The sequence below is a fragment of the Phaseolus vulgaris genome, chromosome 8 (genome assembly GCF_051622355.1).
Source record: "Phaseolus vulgaris cultivar YP4 chromosome 8, ASM5162235v1, whole genome shotgun sequence".
In the NCBI taxonomy this organism is placed as follows: Eukaryota; Viridiplantae; Streptophyta; class Magnoliopsida; order Fabales; family Fabaceae; genus Phaseolus; species Phaseolus vulgaris.
In genome coordinates, this window is record NC_143505.1 from 2,671,599 (window position 1) to 2,691,930 (window position 20,332).

The 20,332-nt window shown below is 31.2% G+C and overlaps 2 protein-coding genes across 2 annotated transcripts; one reads left to right on the top strand and one right to left on the bottom strand.

Moving 5' to 3' along the window:
* The first annotated feature begins 199 nt into the window (after window positions 1-199).
* Window positions 200-3,270, top strand: LOC137827095 (receptor-like protein kinase ANXUR2). Its single transcript, XM_068633309.2, has 3 exons — window positions 200-382; window positions 1,498-2,166; window positions 2,821-3,270. The coding sequence occupies exons 2-3, from the start codon at window positions 1,515-1,517 to the stop codon at window positions 3,186-3,188; spliced, it is 1,020 nt and encodes a 339-aa protein (XP_068489410.2). The 5' UTR covers window positions 200-382; window positions 1,498-1,514; the 3' UTR covers window positions 3,189-3,270.
* Window positions 3,271-4,819: 1,549 nt separating this feature from the next.
* Window positions 4,820-10,518, bottom strand: LOC137825594 (putative methylesterase 11, chloroplastic). The gene is made up of 5 exons (XM_068631293.2): window positions 9,836-10,518; window positions 8,299-8,535; window positions 6,893-7,036; window positions 6,473-6,604; window positions 4,820-5,724 (listed from the first exon to the last, which is right to left on the bottom strand). Exons 1-5 carry the CDS (start codon window positions 10,148-10,150, stop codon window positions 5,452-5,454), a joined length of 1,101 nt encoding a protein of 366 aa, XP_068487394.2. The 5' UTR covers window positions 10,151-10,518; the 3' UTR covers window positions 4,820-5,451.
* Window positions 10,519-20,332: the final 9,814 nt, after the last annotated feature.

Genomic DNA, 20,332 nt, shown 5'->3' on the forward strand with positions numbered 1-20,332 from the left:
GAAAAATGTCTAAAATGATAATACTATTAAGAAAGCAAAATATAAGAAATTTAAAAGAAAACATTGTCTGTATCTTTAACTATTTTAGATCAGAAAAATATAAACATTAAAGTATTAATAAAGAAATTGATGTAGATTAATCAAACACGGCACAATAATTATCTGAATACTTAATAACTGTAACTCACTTTAGTATCTCAAGTCAAATCTCCTTAATTCCATGATACTAACACCGAGAGGTTCTATCTATTATTAATGTGGCAAGAGGGAATTATCAGAGGTCAAGTTTTTGGCAAGCTTATTGAGAAGCAGAGAAGATACAGAAGCAGCAGGATCCCTAAGCTGAACACAACCACGTTTCTGCCTTTCTCTTCATCTCCAGGTTCTCCAACCAATATGACATTTTGTGTGATATTCCAAATAGTTATGTTCTCTATTTCTAAAAATATGCAAAACTCCCCGACTTGTATTCTTTTTCTGAGATATCTATTGATGTTTTTTTTTTTAGAAATCTTACATCAACTAGGTGTAATCCTCATCTTATAAGTCAGTTTTATGAGGTTGAGTTAGGTTTAAAGTCCACTTCTTAATATGTTATCAGAGTCATTTAAATCATATCTTAAACGAGAGTTTGTTGGACCTATTGGACCATCCATTATCAGATCATTATCGAATCACTCATAACATAAATTTTCATACACGAGTTGTAACCTTGACGTGAAGGATGTGAGTACAAATCTTATCTTATAAGCCGGTTTTATGTAGTCAAGTCCAGCCGTATAAAATATGTTTCTTTGTAAATCCATGTAAGAATAATCCCCGTGAAAGAATTTGGTGTGAACTATATAGTTATATTCTGCCCTATAGCAGTTCCTGAATAATCAACATATCAGAACATGCAAGGTTAATCTCGTCCAGACAAATCAAAAGCTGGATACTTGTTAACAAAGCAAGTAAATTTTAAGAGACCACACTAGGGCTAGTTTAGTTTGTGACTAATTTCAGTTGATCCACCCCTCTCCTCTCAAACAAATAACAGGGAAACAAAAGTTCAGATGCTTTAATAAGGAAATGAATGATCAATAAGTTACTGCAAAAAAGATTGAGTAATACATAAAGAAAGTATATTTCTTGAATCTCTATGTATCTAATTCATATGCCATCTGCATTTCATATGTTTGTTTGATTGTAATTTGCTTTCTATCTTTTTTCATTACATAGATGGATGCAATGTTACTTTTACTGATATGGGGGAGATGAATCTCAATCTATGAAACTATCATCACTTCTAGCTGAACAAATTATTTGATGGTGATATGCAAAATATTAGAATTAAAGACACATTATTTCCTCTATCTTTCCTTTATTTTCCATTTTGAAATGAAACACAGGGAAATATGAGTACATTTCCTCTATCACTTCTCTTGTTATCTATACAATCACATTTCAGTTACATACTTTTCTACCAATTTTCTCCTGAGTCATGTTTTCTAACAGGTATCTAAAATTGGACAATGTGTATAAAAAAATTGATCTTCTGCTGTTTTAAGCATACTGGTTCATCTCGGGGACGGTATCCAACTGTGATAGAAGAGCTATGCCCTCAATTTTCTTTAGCCGATCTTAGAAAATCCACAAACAACTTTGACGAAAAACAAATAGTTGGAAGTGGAAGCCTTGGTACTGTATATAAAGGCTCTCTCCAATACAATTGTGTTACTGAGTGTACAGTTGCAATCAAGCGAATATACAGGATCACTGAGTCCGAACTAAAGCAGTTCAAGAACGAAATTGAGTTGCTCTGTCAGCTTCGCCATCCAAATTTGGTCACTCTATTAGGATTTTGTGATCACAAAGAGGAGAAGAATATTGTATATGAGTACATGACCAATGGATCTCTCCATGATATCCTTTATCGTAGTGATATGAAAAGGGAGCCACTAACATGGAAGCAAAGGCTAAAGATCTGCATAGGAGTAGCACAGGGACTACACTACCTTCACACAGGTGTCAAAAGAACAATCTTTCATCGTGACATAACACCTTATAAAATTCTTTTGGATAGCAACATGGTGGCCAAACTCTCAGACTTTCGGGTTTCCTTAACAGGACCACATCATTCATCAAAGCCAAAACCAAAGACAATATCAAAAGATGGCTTTACAGGTATTTATTTATGTTGTGTTAAGAAGTAGACTTTAAGTCTAATCAACCTCATAAAACTGGATTATAAGGTAAGATTTGCATCCATGAAGAATAAAATAGTCTAATCTTTAGTCGATGCTGAGATTACTAACTTGTGCGTGGAAATATATGTTATGGGTGGTTCGATAACAGTCCGATAGCGAGTGGCACGACCCAACAAACTCTCGTTAGGATAGACTTTAAATGAGTGTTAAGAAGTGGATTTTGCCTGATTCAATCTCATAAAACCGACTTATAAAGCGAGGTTTGCATCTATTTATAAAGAATGAAATATCATAATCTTTAGTCGATGTGTGGGATCTCTAACACATTCCCTCACGCCAAGATTAGTAAGTCGTGCGTAGAAATATGTTATGGGTGGTCTGATAACAGTCCGATAGCGAGTGACACGGTAGGCCTAACAAACTCTTGTTAGGATAGACTTTAAATGGATGTTAAGAAATGAATTTTAAGTCTAACTCAATTTCATAAAACTAGTTTATAAGGTGAGGTTTGCACCCATTTATAAAGAAGAAATATCCTAATCTCTAGATGTGTTGGATGTCGATGCAACATGTTACTTTATTGAAAAGTGTTCTACAGAATAATAATCCAAAAAATACTTTCACTTTATAGGTACATATGGCTACGTGGCTCCTGAGATTTCACAGAACAATACATTAACAGAAAAAAGCGATGTTTACTCCTTTGGTGTAGTTCTACTAGAAGTGGTATGCAAAGACAAGCTAAACAGTGTTGAGAAGAGGCAGCAACACCCTGTTGAGGAGAATATTGATCCAAACATTAAAGGAAAGATTGCACCCGAAAGCTGGGAAGTATTTGTAGATATCACAGAAAGATGCTTGAAGTTTGATCCAAATGAACGACCATCAATGGGTGAAGTGCAGGTTCAACTTGAGCTTGCTCTGTCACTGCAGGAAGAAGCAGATATAAGAAATATTTGTGATGATTATACCCTATTATCTATCACCATTATTAGTTAATCCTCAACTACAGTAAGCACTAGGCACAATCTTTAGCTGAAAACAAAACTGATGGGTGGTAATAATAACAGTCAAACTCGTTGTTTACGCATTTAGGGCAAAATTGTAAAGTTATCTCATCCTAAAATTTGGGATGAATAATTTCCTAATTCAAAAAGCTAGGAGGATAATACGAAAATTAGTTGAAAATTATTCTATTAAATTCTTAAAATAATATATTATTAAAAAAACACGAACTTGATAATACTTTTATTTATCTCATAAATAGAGCAAGAAAAATGTAAGAGAATAGAGTAATATACATTAACATCTCACATTTTTTATATGATTATATTACAACTTTCAATATTTTTAATATTTTTTCATATTATTTAAATTTAAATTTACTTTTTATTATATATATTTACTTTTAAGCCTATCTTTATATACAACTCTAAGATCTCACAATATCATTTTCCAAAAGAGAATATGTGTTGTGATGTGTTTTTTCTCCTCTAAATTTTCTATATTATTAACCCTCGTTCACTATTTTTTAAATGCATTGTATAATTTGGTAAGTAGTAGTTATACATTTATCAGTTTTCTAATATCCAGAGAGAAAACTCTTCAAGACGACATAAAAGACTTTTCTTTTAAAAAAAATATGTTCATATTAGGCTTTGTCCTGAATCTTTACTCATTTCTTCTGACTTTACATGTGTTTTGTCAAAAATATACCAAAAAAGTTGTTACTAATTTTGATTGAGAATTTATTTTTTAAAAGTCAACTCTTTACTCATATTTTGGAAAGAAAAAGAGGTAATAAAACGTATATTATAGATTACAATTTAGCAATTATTTGAAAGATAGAATCAACGATTTGAATCATGATTAGTTTTCAAAGTTTACAAGTTCGTCTAAAAGGCAATCCTCACAACACAAATAAGAAAAGAGCTATGCCGTCAACTTTGACTAATACAACGAGTAATTGGACGAGGAGGCTTCCATTCATTAAATGTGAAAAGGGTGTACTGTATTCTAAGGGTGTATATACAAAATTATGAAAAAAAAATTTGAAAAATATCATATAAAATTAATTCAATTTATAGATCATTGTTTTAATGATGACAATAATAACAAAATTTTAAAACCTGAAAATTATTATTCCAATTACTAAAAAGAGAGGTTACATCAACACCATCAAACAAGTTAGAAATTTGCTGATAACATCTTTTGAAAGGAATACATTGAGAGATTCAATAGGACATAACATCATTTTCAAACTCAAAAACCTTAAAACAGTAAGTTATTATCATTATATCAGTTTTCTCATTCTACCCACTATAAAACTCAAAATCTGGAGATGTAATGTTTTCATGTAAGAGATAAATCTCTTAGTCTCAGGTTTTCTCAACATTCAAATTTTCTTATTTCCCTCTTTCTTCTAACCAAATTACAAAGGAGAAAGAAGTTCTATTTCGATGTTACTTTTCCAATATTTTTCAAGGAAACAACAAGTTTTCATTCAACAGCGATATTAGTTTAATTTTATAAAACTCAGTAACTCCAAGCAGGATTTAACTGTTATTCTTACTAAATTTTATCATTAAATCCTCCAAATCCATGCTGGATAGCAACAGAAACACTAATCATCACAAACTGCCAAGAGATTCAGCAGAACACTAGAACATATCAGCTTTCTTACAATTTTGCAAGCACGGGGAATTTATTCACTCGTGTTGCTAAAGGTAGAAAACACTTATTATTAGAGTCGTAAGTAAAAATATTGGAGCAAACTGGCTTAAACAAAAAGTAGGTGTAGAGAACAGTAGCAGCAGCAGCTCAATGGAGTCTCCAGGAATCTCAAAATGTAAATCTCCATCAACCAGCAGTATCAATGGAACATAAAAAAGAATGAAAACACGTTTGATGCCAAGGACTCCTTTCATGTAATGTGCCTCTGCATCATGATATCTTTACTACGGTGGACGCAGTGTTGCCATAGGATCAGTACGTTACAGGTTTTCTTTTCTAATTGTCTAAGAGGGTAACTTGCAACGTTAATCAGCAGGTACCGACATTTATAACTAGTGATACTTGCAATATAAAGACCTGGTACAAATTACAAGATATACAAGCTAACTTCCAAAATTTAACTCCAAAAATAGGAAAAAGAATGAAACCTGTAACTTGCACACAATACTAGACTTAAACTAATAAGCCAAATGCACATTCTTATTTCATGTGGGTAGGGCTTCACAAACAATATAGCCAATGAATGTTCTCAGAGGATCTTTGAGATTTCTACCAATAACTTATGCAGAGCCTGAGGCTTTGAGAAAAAAGGAGAATGATCAGCCCCCTTTAAACGGAAAACCTTCTCTGGGGGGTTTGCATTTATCATGTTCTCCTGGAGTGAAATGGGTATGGCATTGTCTTCAAGAGTTTGTATATAAAACCGCCTTACAGATCCATATTTCAGGTCCGAAAGGGAAAGCTTCTCTAAAACTGGTGCGAATGGTACGGACCTCATGGAAACAGATGCTAATGCAACATCCTGCATTTAGAAAGCAACAAGAAACAAGGAGGGTCAGGGAAAATAGATATAAGCTCGCAAAAAACTATTAAAAAGAACAGAAACAAAACTTAGATTCTGAATCACATATACAAATGTATATAATAGTCAGCATATTTACGAATGCATCCCCTAATGCTAGAGAACATTTTTGGTTAGCAAGGGAAAGATCCTGACAGCAAGAATTTAAACAGAAGACTGTAATACAAAATATATTATACTTTTAGTACTATGGTCCACAAAGCATATGTAAAGCCTCTATTTGAAGTAACAGATAAAAGACAACGAAATCTTTCTGAAAATGCTATATGTTCAACAGACAACACTGAAAACTATCCATTTTGAAAATTATGAAGCACTGATAAAGCAGTTGCCTGCAGTTCAACTAGTTGCACAATTTCAATTATCATACAACATATATTTATGTGATAATTCTCACTCTGATTATAATGGAGTGGAGTCCCCAATAAATCTGAAGATCAACTAATCATATGGTTTACACTCTACAAATAAAAATCCAGGAATCAAATGTTAAAAAATACTTTGCAAATCTTTATACCAACTCAGACTGAAAAAGAGATTGGATAAGAAGTAATGATGAGTCACTTTCACATGTACTGTCATCTAAATATAAAAAATGCTCATGCAGCAGTAGCAAGGGAAGACTTCTGATTGTTCACTTGGACAAAAATGGAAAGGAGGAAATTCGGCCACCACCCAAACTACTTACTTTGGAGGGACTTTGGTTGAATAACAAATCCTTCAAGAATGACTTGTCCAGATCAAAAGAAGTGGGAGGAAGATCATTCCCATTAGCATATATAAAATTCTGAGCCTGTTGCATAAGATCGTCTGAACCTTCCTGCAATATATAACCACAAGCAAATCATCACTAAAAGGATAGAAGAATTCTTCACCTTTAGAAATTAAAATCGCACATATAACCAGCAGAAATTATAAAACAATTCAGATGCCCTCTGTCTCTGTTTTCAACCTTAGTCCATTGTAAAATAAAAATATTCTACTCCAAAGTAGCGTGATTTCATAAATATGAGAGTAAAAAAAATTTCGTAGAAATTTTCAGATTTCATATCACAGTTGGAGTAAAATAAAGAAGCATCAGTCTTAAAGCTAGCAGGAGAAGAAACACCTGTTGAGAAATAATATCGAGAGTGCTTTGTCCACTCGTCAGCATTGCTGCAGCAATAAACACAGCTTTGGAAATCTTAAGAGGAAACATCTCCATTGCATATGATATACATGCCCCACCAAAATCATGCCCAACCAAAATCACCTTCATAAGAATTCAAAAGGTAAGAAATATATGGAAAAAAAAAATCCTAGAGAGATCAGACCTTGTACTACCAACATTGCATCCTAGCAAGCAACGACGCCAAATGACCCAAAACTATGAGTGTCCTCCCAGGAGCAAAGTGAGGGTGAAACATTTACATTTCACAAAGTGAAATTTAATTGGAACAAACTAAAACTATAGAGGAAAAAAAACTACAAGTTGTAACACGAACATGATTGCCTCAAATTAAATCTGAGTGTGTTTCCAAATACAATTAGTGTCATGATAAACATTTTAACCCTCAGAAAAATATATACGAAAACAAAATATTGCAACACTGTTAACAATGTGACCCATTACCACATATCCTAAGCAATTTCAGGGAAGTTGTACTATCCCTACTTCACCACTAGTCGGGAAATAACTTGTTAGCTTTATGATTTTTACAATTGCACTTACAAACTTCAACCCAAATCATCAATAATTTTCTCTGGAACCTTTTTGTCCTGTTAGTACAATTTCTTTGCTTTTCAGCACCTCTTTTTGTCCTGATTTTTTTCCACATTTTTAGCCATGAGAATACATATTACTTGTTCTCTTCTTGACCATTAATCTACTATGGAATTTATAACAACACTACAAAGTGTATTTGGAGGGGATGGGAGTGGCAAGTACGGATGGCAAATGAACTGGTACCTACACATACTGTCCGAATCCATCCCAGTTTTGACAGGGAATCTCTGCATTACTAGGTAAGAGTATATGGGTAATACTCAATTTTTTAGATTGAATATGGGAATGGACTGACATTTGCTACAATTATAATTTCTTGATATTTGACATTGGAAAAAAATGTGTATGCTTTTGGCATTGAATACTTGATAATATCATGTTTGCTTTGCTGTAATTTTTATATTTTATAAAAAATTATTTAATTAATATATGAAACAATAACGAGGTGGCTACGGATGCAGGTATGGGTATACTCATTCTGTTGAGTATGGGGATGGGGATGGGGATGGGGATGGGGATGGGGTTGGAATAGTCAAATTCACACGCATCCTATTGCCATCCCTGATGTCAAGTCACAAAACCATGACTTTCACCATAAGTTGGCGATGATTGAAAGTGTCATATAAGCTAAAAGCCAAACATCATATCTCCACTAAAATACTCCACACCAACACAGTCAATGGAGATAAATAATAAGGATAGAATAGATCAATCGATTATTTACAAAAAATGGAAGGCAGTGTAAGTACCTTTTCGCCTTCAGGAAGTTTTTCAAGGACGTCAGTGAGTGGCTTCACATATTGTGACAAACTTGTAATGCTGTTTGTATCAAATGAACTCACTCCACAACCAGTTAAATCTATTGCAGCAACTTTATAACCACTTTCTTCTAGAAGTGCAATAGATTTATACCAACACCAGGCCCCGAAGCCACCTCCATGAACAAGAACAATATGATTTGTCTCAAGATCATCGACTTTCACATCCTGTCAAATTGAAAAGCTGCATGTATAAGATAAAGGAAACACGCCAACAAAGATAACAACGAAAGGATGAAATAACGAAAAGTTAATTTTGAACTGGCAAAGACAACATGAAAGTGTTAACAGCATGCCATTCTTTTGCTAGAGCTCCAAATAAGTAAATAAATAAATAAAAAGTAATGGATTCCTGTTTTATGCAACATCATAGAGTCAGTAGAAGAAAGGAGATTTGTAATATAAATGTTTGACTGAGAAAATGACACAACAAGTGCAAATTCAAATCAGAAAAATCGGTACTAGATCCATCTGAAATTCAATGTCACTTTAGTAACCCTGACATCTATGTTGTGACAAGAAAGAGGCAAAACAAAGTTCCCTTCAAAGCTACCCCTAACTTCCAGTAAAAAGCACTTCAAAGGGACAAACTTCACCTCCTTCATACGCCTGCCATTATTCAAGACTAGAACACATAATTCTTTACAAAATTTTATTTGAAGTATCTAGAGGACATGCCCCGGGATGCTGTAACACATGTCTGCACAATAGTATTAGATGCAGATGAAACAAGTTATTTTATTTCCCAACACTGTTCTGATACAAGTCTCGGGGGCAGAAGAAAAAATTAACTGACCATTACAGACAATCCATTCAAAAATCCTACCGCTTCCTTCAACATTCTATTCCACTTTCGACATCTTCATCTACTTTAACTCTAAGAAACCACATCATCATAGAAGCCCCCTCAAGTAATTATCAACACCATAAGTTCAACCAAAGCCCGAATTCGGATTTTAAAAAATACTATAAACATCTCAAAACGCCGACATCCATGCATTTCCTTTCACATCACAAAAAGGTTTTAAAAACTACAAAAAAAATCTAATAAAACAATAACCCTCATTACGCCAAAGTTACCTTAATCATCAAAATTTTCAAAATCACCCAACACAGGTACAACAAACCAAATCCACCAAAATTAACTAAATTCTCAAAAATTCCAAAATCACACAACAAACCAAATCAACCGAAGAAAATAATTCCTCACAAAAATCACGCAAAGACTCCTTTTTTTTCTTCAAAGATTTTAAATAGCTATTTAGTCAAGGTTTTTTCCTTTTCGGATTTCGGAAGCTATAATCTTCCACAATTCTCTACATTATTAATATCAATAATCGCGAAAAAACCGCCACAAGGACCTAAAGATCAAAACCGTGAAGTTCGAATTGCATCCCCACAATAAAAATAAAAAATAGAAACCTTGGTTTTCAAATTTTTTTCCATTTAAACTATCAAGAAGGTTCACCTGATTGAGAAGCTGATGAGGTTGAAGGAGAGGGTCGGTGAGGGACCTGGCCCTGGAGCTAGAACTCCTCGGCAAGGTGTTGCTGTTGCTGCTGCTCTTCTTGGAGACTCCATTCGGGTACCTAAGCGAAGTGGAGCGATCGAAGTTCTGCTGCTGCTGCTGATGCTGCTTGAAGAGAATCGCGGCGGCGATGGCCTGCTCGCGAATCGCAGCGTCATCGAGCTTCCTCTCTCTGCGGGAAACAGAGCGCTTCTTGGCGGCGGAGGAGTGCGGCGGCGCGGGCTTCGCCTTCAAGCGAGCGCAGATGTTACCCATTGTAACAATCGAAATTGAATTGAATGGTGCTGGTGGTGCATGCAAAAGAAGAGAAAAGAAAAAAAGAGAAGAGTGTGCAATAAAAGAGCGAAAGTAAAGACAGAGAGAGAGAGAGAGAGAAGCGAAGCGTGGCGTGGTGAGGTGGGGTTTGGGAAGTTTCAGTCAGGTGTGGAGTTGGCAGAAACAGGGAAAAAGAGACTTTGTTTGTTTACAGGAAATAACGTTGCTTTGTTTTGACAACGTACGCGTCCAAATACTTGTCCTCCAAATTCAATACTAAATATATTAACAGTTACTAATAATTATGATCGCGAATTGATAGTTACAAATTCCAAAATTTCGTTTTCCGATTCCAAACAAATTCCGCTTCACCAAACTTTTTCACTTTCTCAAAACTTAAAACAACGTTCTCTCACCAACGTATTTTACTTTCCACAGATTTTTTCCGAAATTGTTCACACGTAATCTTGACTTAATATAAAGGTGTTTGGATTTTTTTTAAACAAAGTTTGTTACCAAACTATTTAAAAATTACTCGTTAACAACGATTTTCGTATCAGCAATCGGATTTGATTTGATCATATATATTGACGATGCGTCGTGCCGTTGAAAAAAATAAGAGGGAAAATTGTACAAATATTTTAATTTTAATTCTTATATTTTGAAATTAATTGATTTATTCTTCAAAAAATTAACAGTCTTTTTCTTTTTCAGAAGTATTCTAGACTAATTTATATATAAATGTTATTTTTTAATAAATATGATTAAGAATAATTTGAAAATATATTTTTTGTATAAAATTAAATAAAATTTAGTAGTCATAATAGGATTAAATATTTTTATTTCGAGAGAATATGAAATTAGAGCACGATGAGCACATTATTATTGATAATAAAATGGCTTAAGAGGAAGGCATCTTTATTGGCTTTGAATGATTTGGTTATTTATTTGGAGATTCCTATAGACGTGTCTTTTGCAATTTTTAAAATCTCTGATCCAGAAGTTACATGGAATTTACTTTATACAATGTGGATTAATTTTAAATTTTACATATTCCATAGTAAAGCTAATGTAATTAGTACTCTACTCTACGAGCACTAGTTCAAGATTTTCAAACAAATTTTATTGAAAAGTGATATTAATATTATATTGTGACATTTTATATACTATATAAATTTTAACATTAAAATATTTTTAATTTTTAATTAATATGTGTAATATTTAATTTGTTGCATGTAACGAATATGAATAGCAATTTATATCAGTCATATTAAGGTAAATTAGTAATTTAAAATAATAAAAGCATCAACGTGAACATTATAATAAATTTCACGTGACTTAAAGATAAATATTACATTTAATTTATTTTTGGGTGATTTATTATACTTTATGTTTTTTAAAAAAACATATATTTTCAAAGATTAGCATTTAGTTTATCCTAAATTCTTTGGACAAATATTATCAGCAAAATAATGCATTAGTGGAACAATGTAAACCTCTTTTCTTAATAAGTATGTGTAGTCAATACCATAATCTTTAGGTCTACAATACCATTCTATTATATCTCATCACACACCCATAAAGAGTAATACTACTACATTAGGTATTAATATACAAAATTACATTAAGTCATAATATTATATAGTTATTCACGTACAAATGCATGCATTTTATCATCATGCTTCTAAAATAAAATTATTTAAACACATCGCATAAGCAAGCTCATATTTATTGAGTGACTTTGTTCCCTTTTACAGAAGAAGACTTCCTCGTCCGAGTTACTTCTCATCACTTGAGTAATATCATTTCCAAATGAGAGGAAATTGATGTGGTTTCTCTCTTGAATATCCTCTCATTGCTTGAACGATCATTCTCGATAAAGAATAAATTGGTTTAATATCTTACTTAAACATTCATTTGTTGCTTAAGTAACCATAATTTCAATCTCTCAACGCTTTAAGCATCAATTTAATATTTGAAAGATAATTTATGACTTTAATGAATATATTGTTGCACACTCAAACAAGTTTTACTAACATCATGTATCACTATCACATCTCAACACTAATCACTATTATCTCACTTGAACTTTTGAATATTCTAGATAATAGATAATTATTTCAACATTTTTATAACTTAATCCACAAGTTATCTCTTATAAATTATAAATTTCATTAAATTTATGGTAACAAACTTATTAAAATAAACTAAAGGAGTGTGAGAAACTGTAAATTGTTTCGTTCCTCTTTAAACAGGTGAATGATAAATTAATATATTTTTATTTTATTATATTTCTATTTTCAATCCCTTAATAAATGTAGATGATTGGTAGTAATAGTAGCAATTGCTTTTACTAGCATGTGTCACATTCAGTATGCTTTCCACCTACTTTAGCCATTTTTTTTCTATGGTACACAATGAAGGGTTGACTATATAATATACCATGTCCCTTAGAATAAATAGGGCTAGCAAAATTAGTTGAACCTCACAAACAAATTGATCTAACTACATAAATGTTAATGTGATTTTTTTGTTAACATTACATAAATATTAATGAGAAGAGAGTCTTCATTTATTAGCCTATAAATTGAGGTAATATTTTATCCTATTTTGTCGATGTTTGGTTATTAATGGACGCAAATTTTAACTGTGTTCCACCCCCATAATAAAAACTATGGTCCATCCATTTTATTATATGATCGAATTGGACAACTAAAGTTTATTATTTTAAAAAAATTAAGTATTTACTTTTCCTCAATCTGTATAAACCATATTGGCTGAGTTAAATGAGTAAGATTAATATTAAGAAAATACAAAAATAATTCATTAATAACATTTTTTTAAAATGTAGAGTGTTTAATGGTTCAAGAAAATATTAAGTTAGCTATTATTGTTTTTAAAGGGTTAAGTAACTTTTTAAAGTTATATATAGTTAGTAGTTAAGTTGGATATAATTTAAAAATTAGTTTATAAATTTCTAATAATAATATAAATTATTTAGAATATCAATAGTATTTTAATTTAAAAAATAATATTTAATTTAATTAATATAGTAACTAATTATTTAAAAAAAATAGTTATTATTTAATAATGTTTGAAGTATATGTTATTTACTACCATACTTGATAAAAAAAAAAATTATCGGATAAATTATAATTATATAGGTAACATGAAACAAAAGGTAAAACTAAAGGAGTAAAATGGTGTTTTAGTTATTCAATGTTAAGGAAATAAATCCCTTCACGACCAATAATTCAAGATTAAACTATAGAGCACAACGATACTACATGATATAAAACAACACAAATTTAATATAGTTTAATACGTATTCTTTATATTAATGTAAATTTTTCAATAATTATTCATTTTTTTCAATAAGATTATAAACTTTGTTCGCAAACTTTAAAACCATTTCCATTACAATTTTTTCCAATAAATTTCAGAAATATTTTCCATAGGATGATCATCCTTTCATTTGGATAATGTCTACTTTCGCATTTTTTTTTTATACAAATAACATTTTAAAAAATATGCAATTAAAATTTTAAACTATTTTTTAACATGTAAGGTAGTGTATAACGTGTTTAATCTTAATTGTAACCTTCCAAGTTATTAACTATTATAAAATACATAATATTTATTATTTAAAAAAACAGACATGTATATAGAGTAAATATACACAAATTTTAAAATTTTCAAGTAGACATTTCTTTCTATGCTAGTCTAGAATGATTGTTTAAATATATAATATATTTTATTCTCTTATTAATTATAATCATTACATAACAAAATATAATAAACTAATATAATTTAATTAAGACACAAAATCGATCGTATAAATATACTAAATACATAAGAGTAAAGAATAATCTAAGTTGTTTACGGAAAAGTCTGATTAAAAAGTAAACATTTCACTATAAATTTAATCTAACATAAATATATGTTTTTACGTCAAATGGGATACCATGTTACAGAGTAGACTTTAAGCATAACTCAACCATATGACTCGGTTTTATAGGGTTGAGTTAGGCTTAAAGTCCACCTTATAATATGGTATCAGAGTCATTTCGATTCTATCCTAACGAGTGTTTGTTGGGTTTATCAGGTCATCACCCATAATATGTTATCCCACGCACGAGCGGTTGTCACTCTCGGCGTGAAGGGGTGTGTTGGAGATCCCACATCGACTAGAGATTAGAATCTTTCATTGTATATAAGTGGGTGCAAACCTCAATCCTATGAACCGATTTTATGGGGTTGAGTTAGGCTTAAAGTCCACTTCGTAATATGATATCCCGATGAGGACAATCTTCAACCCTATGAGCCGGTTTTATTGGTTTGACTTAAACTTAAAGTTCACTTTGTAATACAAATCAAACATATGACAATAAAACCACATCCATACAAATTAACATAAAACAAAAGACTTATTAAAAAAAAATTAAAATAAAAAATTTACTCACATCAAAATTTTAAATATTAAGATTGATTTGAATTTTATCACCTTCTAACTTTTATGTTAGAACAAAGAAGTTAAAAAAAAACATCTTAAAATTTTAAAAAGAAATAGAAAAAAATTAAGGAAATATAGAAAAAATTAGAAGAAATTAAAAAAGAATTCAAGTATGAGTATAAGTCTTTCTATCAACTAAAATTTAAAAATTAAACATTATATAAAAAGATTCATAAATTCATCATCTTAAAAGTTTTGGGGATAATTAGTAATTCAAGTATTTGTATTTAATAATTTAATCTATTAGATTTTTGACTTGTAAAGTATAATATAATTAATTGATAATTAAAATGTACCTTTTTTTATTTTTTCAAAGCTAAATTAATCAATTTTAAAATTACAACTTTATAAAATTCCTGCATATTTCGATACGACAGAAAAGGGGTAAACTAAATTAAAATAAGCATTAGTTAAAAACATCTATGAGGAGAATCAGCAAAGAGTAAGCAATTCTTAAAAAAAACAAACTAATTCAATAACATGTTTGTGATTTTTTTTGGAAAAACAAAACAATGTTTCTAAAGTGTGTTGATAATGGTATAGTAAGCAAAGAAAGCATTTAATTTACAAACATGGTCACTAGCATATACTATTTTCCTCGGTTGTAGCAATCCACACACAAACCAATTCCATTTCCTCAGATTTCAAACCACTAGGACCACTCTTTAAATATACATTTCTCAACCAGGACCACCATTTTTCTTTCTGCAACTTTTCAGCTGAAGAATGCATCATCAAGAGGGTCATAAAAAGCTTTATATATCTCACAAATCCTCCAATAGGTTTGATGAACACTGCATCTTCTCAAGCATGTGAATCTACAATCATGGCGTGCATGAAATGTGCACATGATCCCAGTGAACCTTCTGCAAAGTGATCGCAACACAACCAATTAACTTTAAGGATCTGGTCAATGAAAACTGCTAGTAACTTATATTACAAATGATAACTTTTTTCTGGTAAATGCTATTATAACATATGATTATATAACTTTAAAGACAGGGATGGATGGATTATTCTTGCAATCATTCACTGTACCTTCTTATATAATGAACTTCCTTTAATTCTTTGCTGAATATACGTGGCTACACGTACACCTTATTCATCATCACTTCCTAATTTTCAGTGAAATTGGAAAATTAAATTTAAGGTTTATGTTTTACTATTATACTTATGAATTTGATATATTTAATGAATGTGTTAAATGGTTGGAACTGTTTTCACGGACATGTCGGTGGGTAGAGTGGAAGTTATTTGGTTGGAAGCATAGTGTGAGATTTGAGTAGATGATGCATCATATGATGCTCATTGGTACCTTAGTTTTCCTTATTAATTTGCAAGTAGTGGGTGGGAAGTGCCCTCCTTTAATAAACTTTCATGGCTAATAATTCCAATTCCACTAAAACCTTCCTCAATAAACCTTCTCATCACTTTTTCTTCTCTTTATCCTCAACTTTTCTTTTTATATATTTGTTTAATATTTTATATCGAAATTATATTATATAAATAGTACATAATGAAAACTTACAATTTAATATTTTATATCGAAATTATATTATATAAATAGTACATAATGAAAACTTACAATTTGAATTTATTCCAATTTAAATTAACTTGATTAATTTAATTTAGTTAAAATGAATCTAAATGTTAGAGATCTCACATCGACTAGAGATTATGATATTTCATTGTATATAAGTGGGTGCAAACATCACCCCATGAACTGGTTTTATAGGGTTGAATTAGGCTTAAAGTTCGCTTTGTAATATGGTATCACAGTCATTTCAAGCATATCCTAACGACTGTTTGGGCTTCGTTAACACACATTCTTGACATTATAATATATGTATAGGGAAGGTTCCAGTAGTATTTTTATAGAAAATTATTAATAATTTAAGAGCTAGAATAAATTAATCTTATTATTTTCTATACACATCCATAAAATAGATAATTTAACTTAAAAATAGAAAATTATTAATAATTTAATACCTAATATAAAATAGATAAGGTTATTATTAATTAATTTTGATATATATTTTTGTGGGTTTAGTATGATAGAATTAACTTTATTTGATTTAAATTTAATAATGGATGCACCAACCAATGCACGGAAGGATTTTTCTCATAATCTGCTGCAAATTGTTTAACTTTCATTCTTCTTAAGTGTCCTTCACCTTCCTGTTCCTGCAGTACTTCAATCTGGCTATGCCCAATAATTAAAACATTAATATCCAAATAATTGTGCCTCTATCAATAAGTTTCCATTGTTGTTAAAGATTCAACGTCTTCAATAATCACATTGCCTAATCTAACATATTTACTCCATCATACATTTAATCATACATTTAATTATACAATTAATGTTCTTTTGCAACATTCTTCACTCAATTTATAAAATTTATATGCTTTTACACACTTAAACTACCTTTTACATTCGATACAGGCCAATTTCTTCTTTCACCTCCATATTTGGTGAAAAGTCAGATTTATTTTTAATAAAATAAAAAATTAAGTCTAACTTCTTGCACTCTTTATTATCTATTGTTTCAAATTTTACAATTCAAAAATTAATTTTAATTTAAAAATGATTTTCGATTTGAATTATAAAATTCTGAAGTTAACTTTGTACTCTAAATTTTAGAATTTAAAAGTTATAATGATTTTCAAGTTTTAGAATTTGAAATATTAACTTTCGAATTCTACAATTAAAATTCATTTATGAATTAAGAAATGACTTTCAAATTTTAAAATTCAAAATACAAATTTAAAAGGGTATTTTTTGAATTTCAATAAGTATAGAGGTGCAGGAAGAAATTTGGAGGTGCAAGAAGAAATTGCTTAAAAGAAGTGTTGAAGTATTTAGCACGGGCCTTTACAATTATATTTGGGCTTAGGCTGGTGGTATACAACAGAAACTCAAGTTCATGTTATTCTCACTCCCTTCTTTGTTATACATCAATATGTTTTCATGTATAACAAAAAGCAGGAAAAAAAACTACTTGTCCGCAATGTAAAAGCAGAGAGTGCGAAATATGAGTGGTTATGGTGCAAATATTACCAATTTATTATTTTTTCTTATATTTGTCTTTATACATGTAAATGTTATAGAAGAAAAAAAATGTTATCGATTTAACTTTTTTTTGGTCACATATTGTTGTTAACTCATGCAATGTAATTAGATTATTTTTTACAATGAATAATGTGTATATATACACACAATATTTAGGTATGATTCGCATGTTAGTATTTTTTTAAAACAAGAATAATATAATATTAATATTAATATTATAATTGAGATTTTAATTTATTTTTTAAAATACAAATCTCAATTTTAAAATTGAATTAAATTGAATTTAATAACTGCCATTAAAATGTTTCTGAAGCACTTCACCTTTTCTCTTCCACTCTGTTTGCTTCTAGGTGTGATAGCGGAGGAGGAAGGGACAAGCGGGAAGAACTTTTGTTTGGATCAGGGTATGTGAGGACGTGAGTGCGGACGAGCGAGCGAGTTCATAGTTTTTTCACTTCTCGTAAAATTGAGAAGATGTGTGATGATTGTAGAGGCACAAACAAACATTTACGTTGTTATCCTTTTATCAATTCTAATATTAAATAATGTGGGTATTAGTGAGTTTTCAGTTTCTTTATTACAGTGCCTTTTCCTTCTTCTTTCCGAATTTTGGAAGTGCAGAATCAATTTTCGTCTCTTTGTAAATTAGTGCATAATCGATTTTTGATTTTTCCAAATGGTTCAGAATCGATTTTCCTATCCTTGTAAATTGGTGCAAAATCGATTTTCGATTTTTTGAAATGGTGGAGAATCGATTTTTTGAAATGACGCAGAATCGATTACGTGGCTTTTAAAGGTAGAAGAGAATCGATTTTGTGGCTTTTAATGGTAGGAGAGAATCGATTTTGTGACTTTTAATGGTAGGAGAGAATCGATTTTGTGACTTTTAATGGTATGAGATAATCGATTTTATAACTTTTAAAGGTAAAACGAGAATCGATTCTATGCCTTTTAAAGGTAGAAGGAAAATCAATTCTTCCTCTGTGAGAAAAGTGTTGAAATTTATTTTGTTTTTTATTTTTTTTCATATTGCATCTTGGAGGAGTGGTTCTTTGGTTGGTTTTGTTCATCACAAACTTTTTTCTTTTTGTTCTCAAGTTTGTTCTTCTTCTCTTCAGTTTATTCTTATTCTTCTTCTCTAATGTCTTCATCCTTCACGTAAATTTTTAATATTTTTTTTTATTTAGAATTTTTTTTATTGAGTGTGGTTACTATTTTTTTTTTTATGTTTACTGTTTTTTATTTCTAATAAATGTAATTATATTCTTTTATATATGTTTATTGTTTACAGTTTTAATTTTCTAAATGTATTTACTTTTCTTCATTATTTCATTATTATGTGTTGGTTTTACATATTTTATTATTATGTTTATTGTTTAGGGTAAGGATGAGATTAAGGTTAATGTCAGAGATTTCTTCGAAGCCAGGTTTGTTGGAAATGAAAAGTTGCCGGTTAGGCTGGACAACGTTTGTTTTAATTCCATTTCCGTAGAGGATAATCAGATGTTGGTTGGAGATTTTACTGAAAAGGAAATTAAGGAAGCGGTGTGGAGTTGTGACAGCTCGAAGAGTCCTGGTCCAGACGGCTTTAATATGGGATTTATAAAGTTTTGTTGGGATCTCATCAAAGCAGATATTATGGTTGCAGTAAAGGATTTCGAATCCTTCGGAAAATGGCCTCGGGGTTCAAATGTGTCGTTCTTATGCTTGATCCCTAAATATGAAAATCCTATGCGGCTTGGGGAGTTTAGACCTATCTCTTTGGTCGGATGTCTGTACAAAATTATTTCGAAGGCTCTGTCGCTGCGTCTAAAAAAGGTGATTGCAAAAGTCATTAATGTCAGGCAGTCTGCCTTTCTTCAGGGGAAGGGTTTGTTGGATGGTGTGTTAGTCGCCAATGAAGTTCTGGATGAGATAAAGAGAAGGAAGAAAAGTTGTGTTTTCTTCAAAGCCGATTTTGAAAAGGCGTATGACTCAGTGAGATGGGAGTTCATCTATTATATGTTAGAAAGGCTCGATTTTTGTGGTAAATGGTTTCGCTGGATAAAAGGGTGTTTGGAGTCTGCTTCTGTGTCTGTGTTAGTGAATGGTAGTCCGTCTAAGGAGTTCTTCCCAAAAAAAGGACTTTGACAAGGCGATCCGTTAGCCCCTTTTTTGTTCCTTATTGCGGCGAAAGGCTTGGCAGGCGTGTCTAAAATGGCAACTGAGAGGAAGATGATAGATAGTCTGGAGATTGGCAGAGAGAAGGTGAAGGTTAACATGTTACAGTATGGTGATGATACTTGCCGATAGGAGGGTGTCATAAGAAAAAGGAGTTTTGGGCTGGGGTGATAGATAGAGCGAAAAGAAGACTAAGTAGTTGGAAAGGCAGGCTATTGTCTATGGCAGGGCGAATTTGCCTGATCAAGTTGGTTCTCTCTTCTATCCCTTTGTTTTACCTATCTATTTTCAAAATGCCTGTTGGGGTGGCAAACGAGATAGTGAGTATTCAAAGGAATTTCCTGTGGGGTTGGGGCTCTGATGGAAGAAAGGTAGCGTGGGCTTCTTGGAAAAAGGTGTGTGAAGCGCGGGAGGATGGAGGGCTTGACGTCATTGACTT

What these genes read in the sequence shown, in the direction of transcription:
- LOC137827095 (XM_068633309.2), top strand. Translation starts at nt 1,515, where the DNA reads ATGTGTATAAAAAAATTGATCTTCTGCTGTTTTAAGCATACTGGTTCA. An exon ending in ATCAAAAGATGGCTTTACAG is followed by an intron (nt 2,167 to 2,820) that starts GTATTTATTTAT and finishes TTCACTTTATAG; the next exon opens with GTACATATGGCTACGTGGCT.
- LOC137825594 (XM_068631293.2), bottom strand. Translation starts at nt 10,150, where the DNA reads ATGGGTAACATCTGCGCTCGCTTGAAGGCGAAGCCCGCGCCGCCGCAC. An exon ending in AACTTCCTGAAGGCGAAAAG is followed by an intron (nt 7,037 to 8,298) that starts GTACTTACACTG and finishes ATTCTTATGAAG; the next exon opens with GTGATTTTGGTTGGGCATGA. An exon ending in TCGATATTATTTCTCAACAG is followed by an intron (nt 6,605 to 6,892) that starts GTGTTTCTTCTC and finishes TATATATTGCAG; the next exon opens with GAAGGTTCAGACGATCTTAT.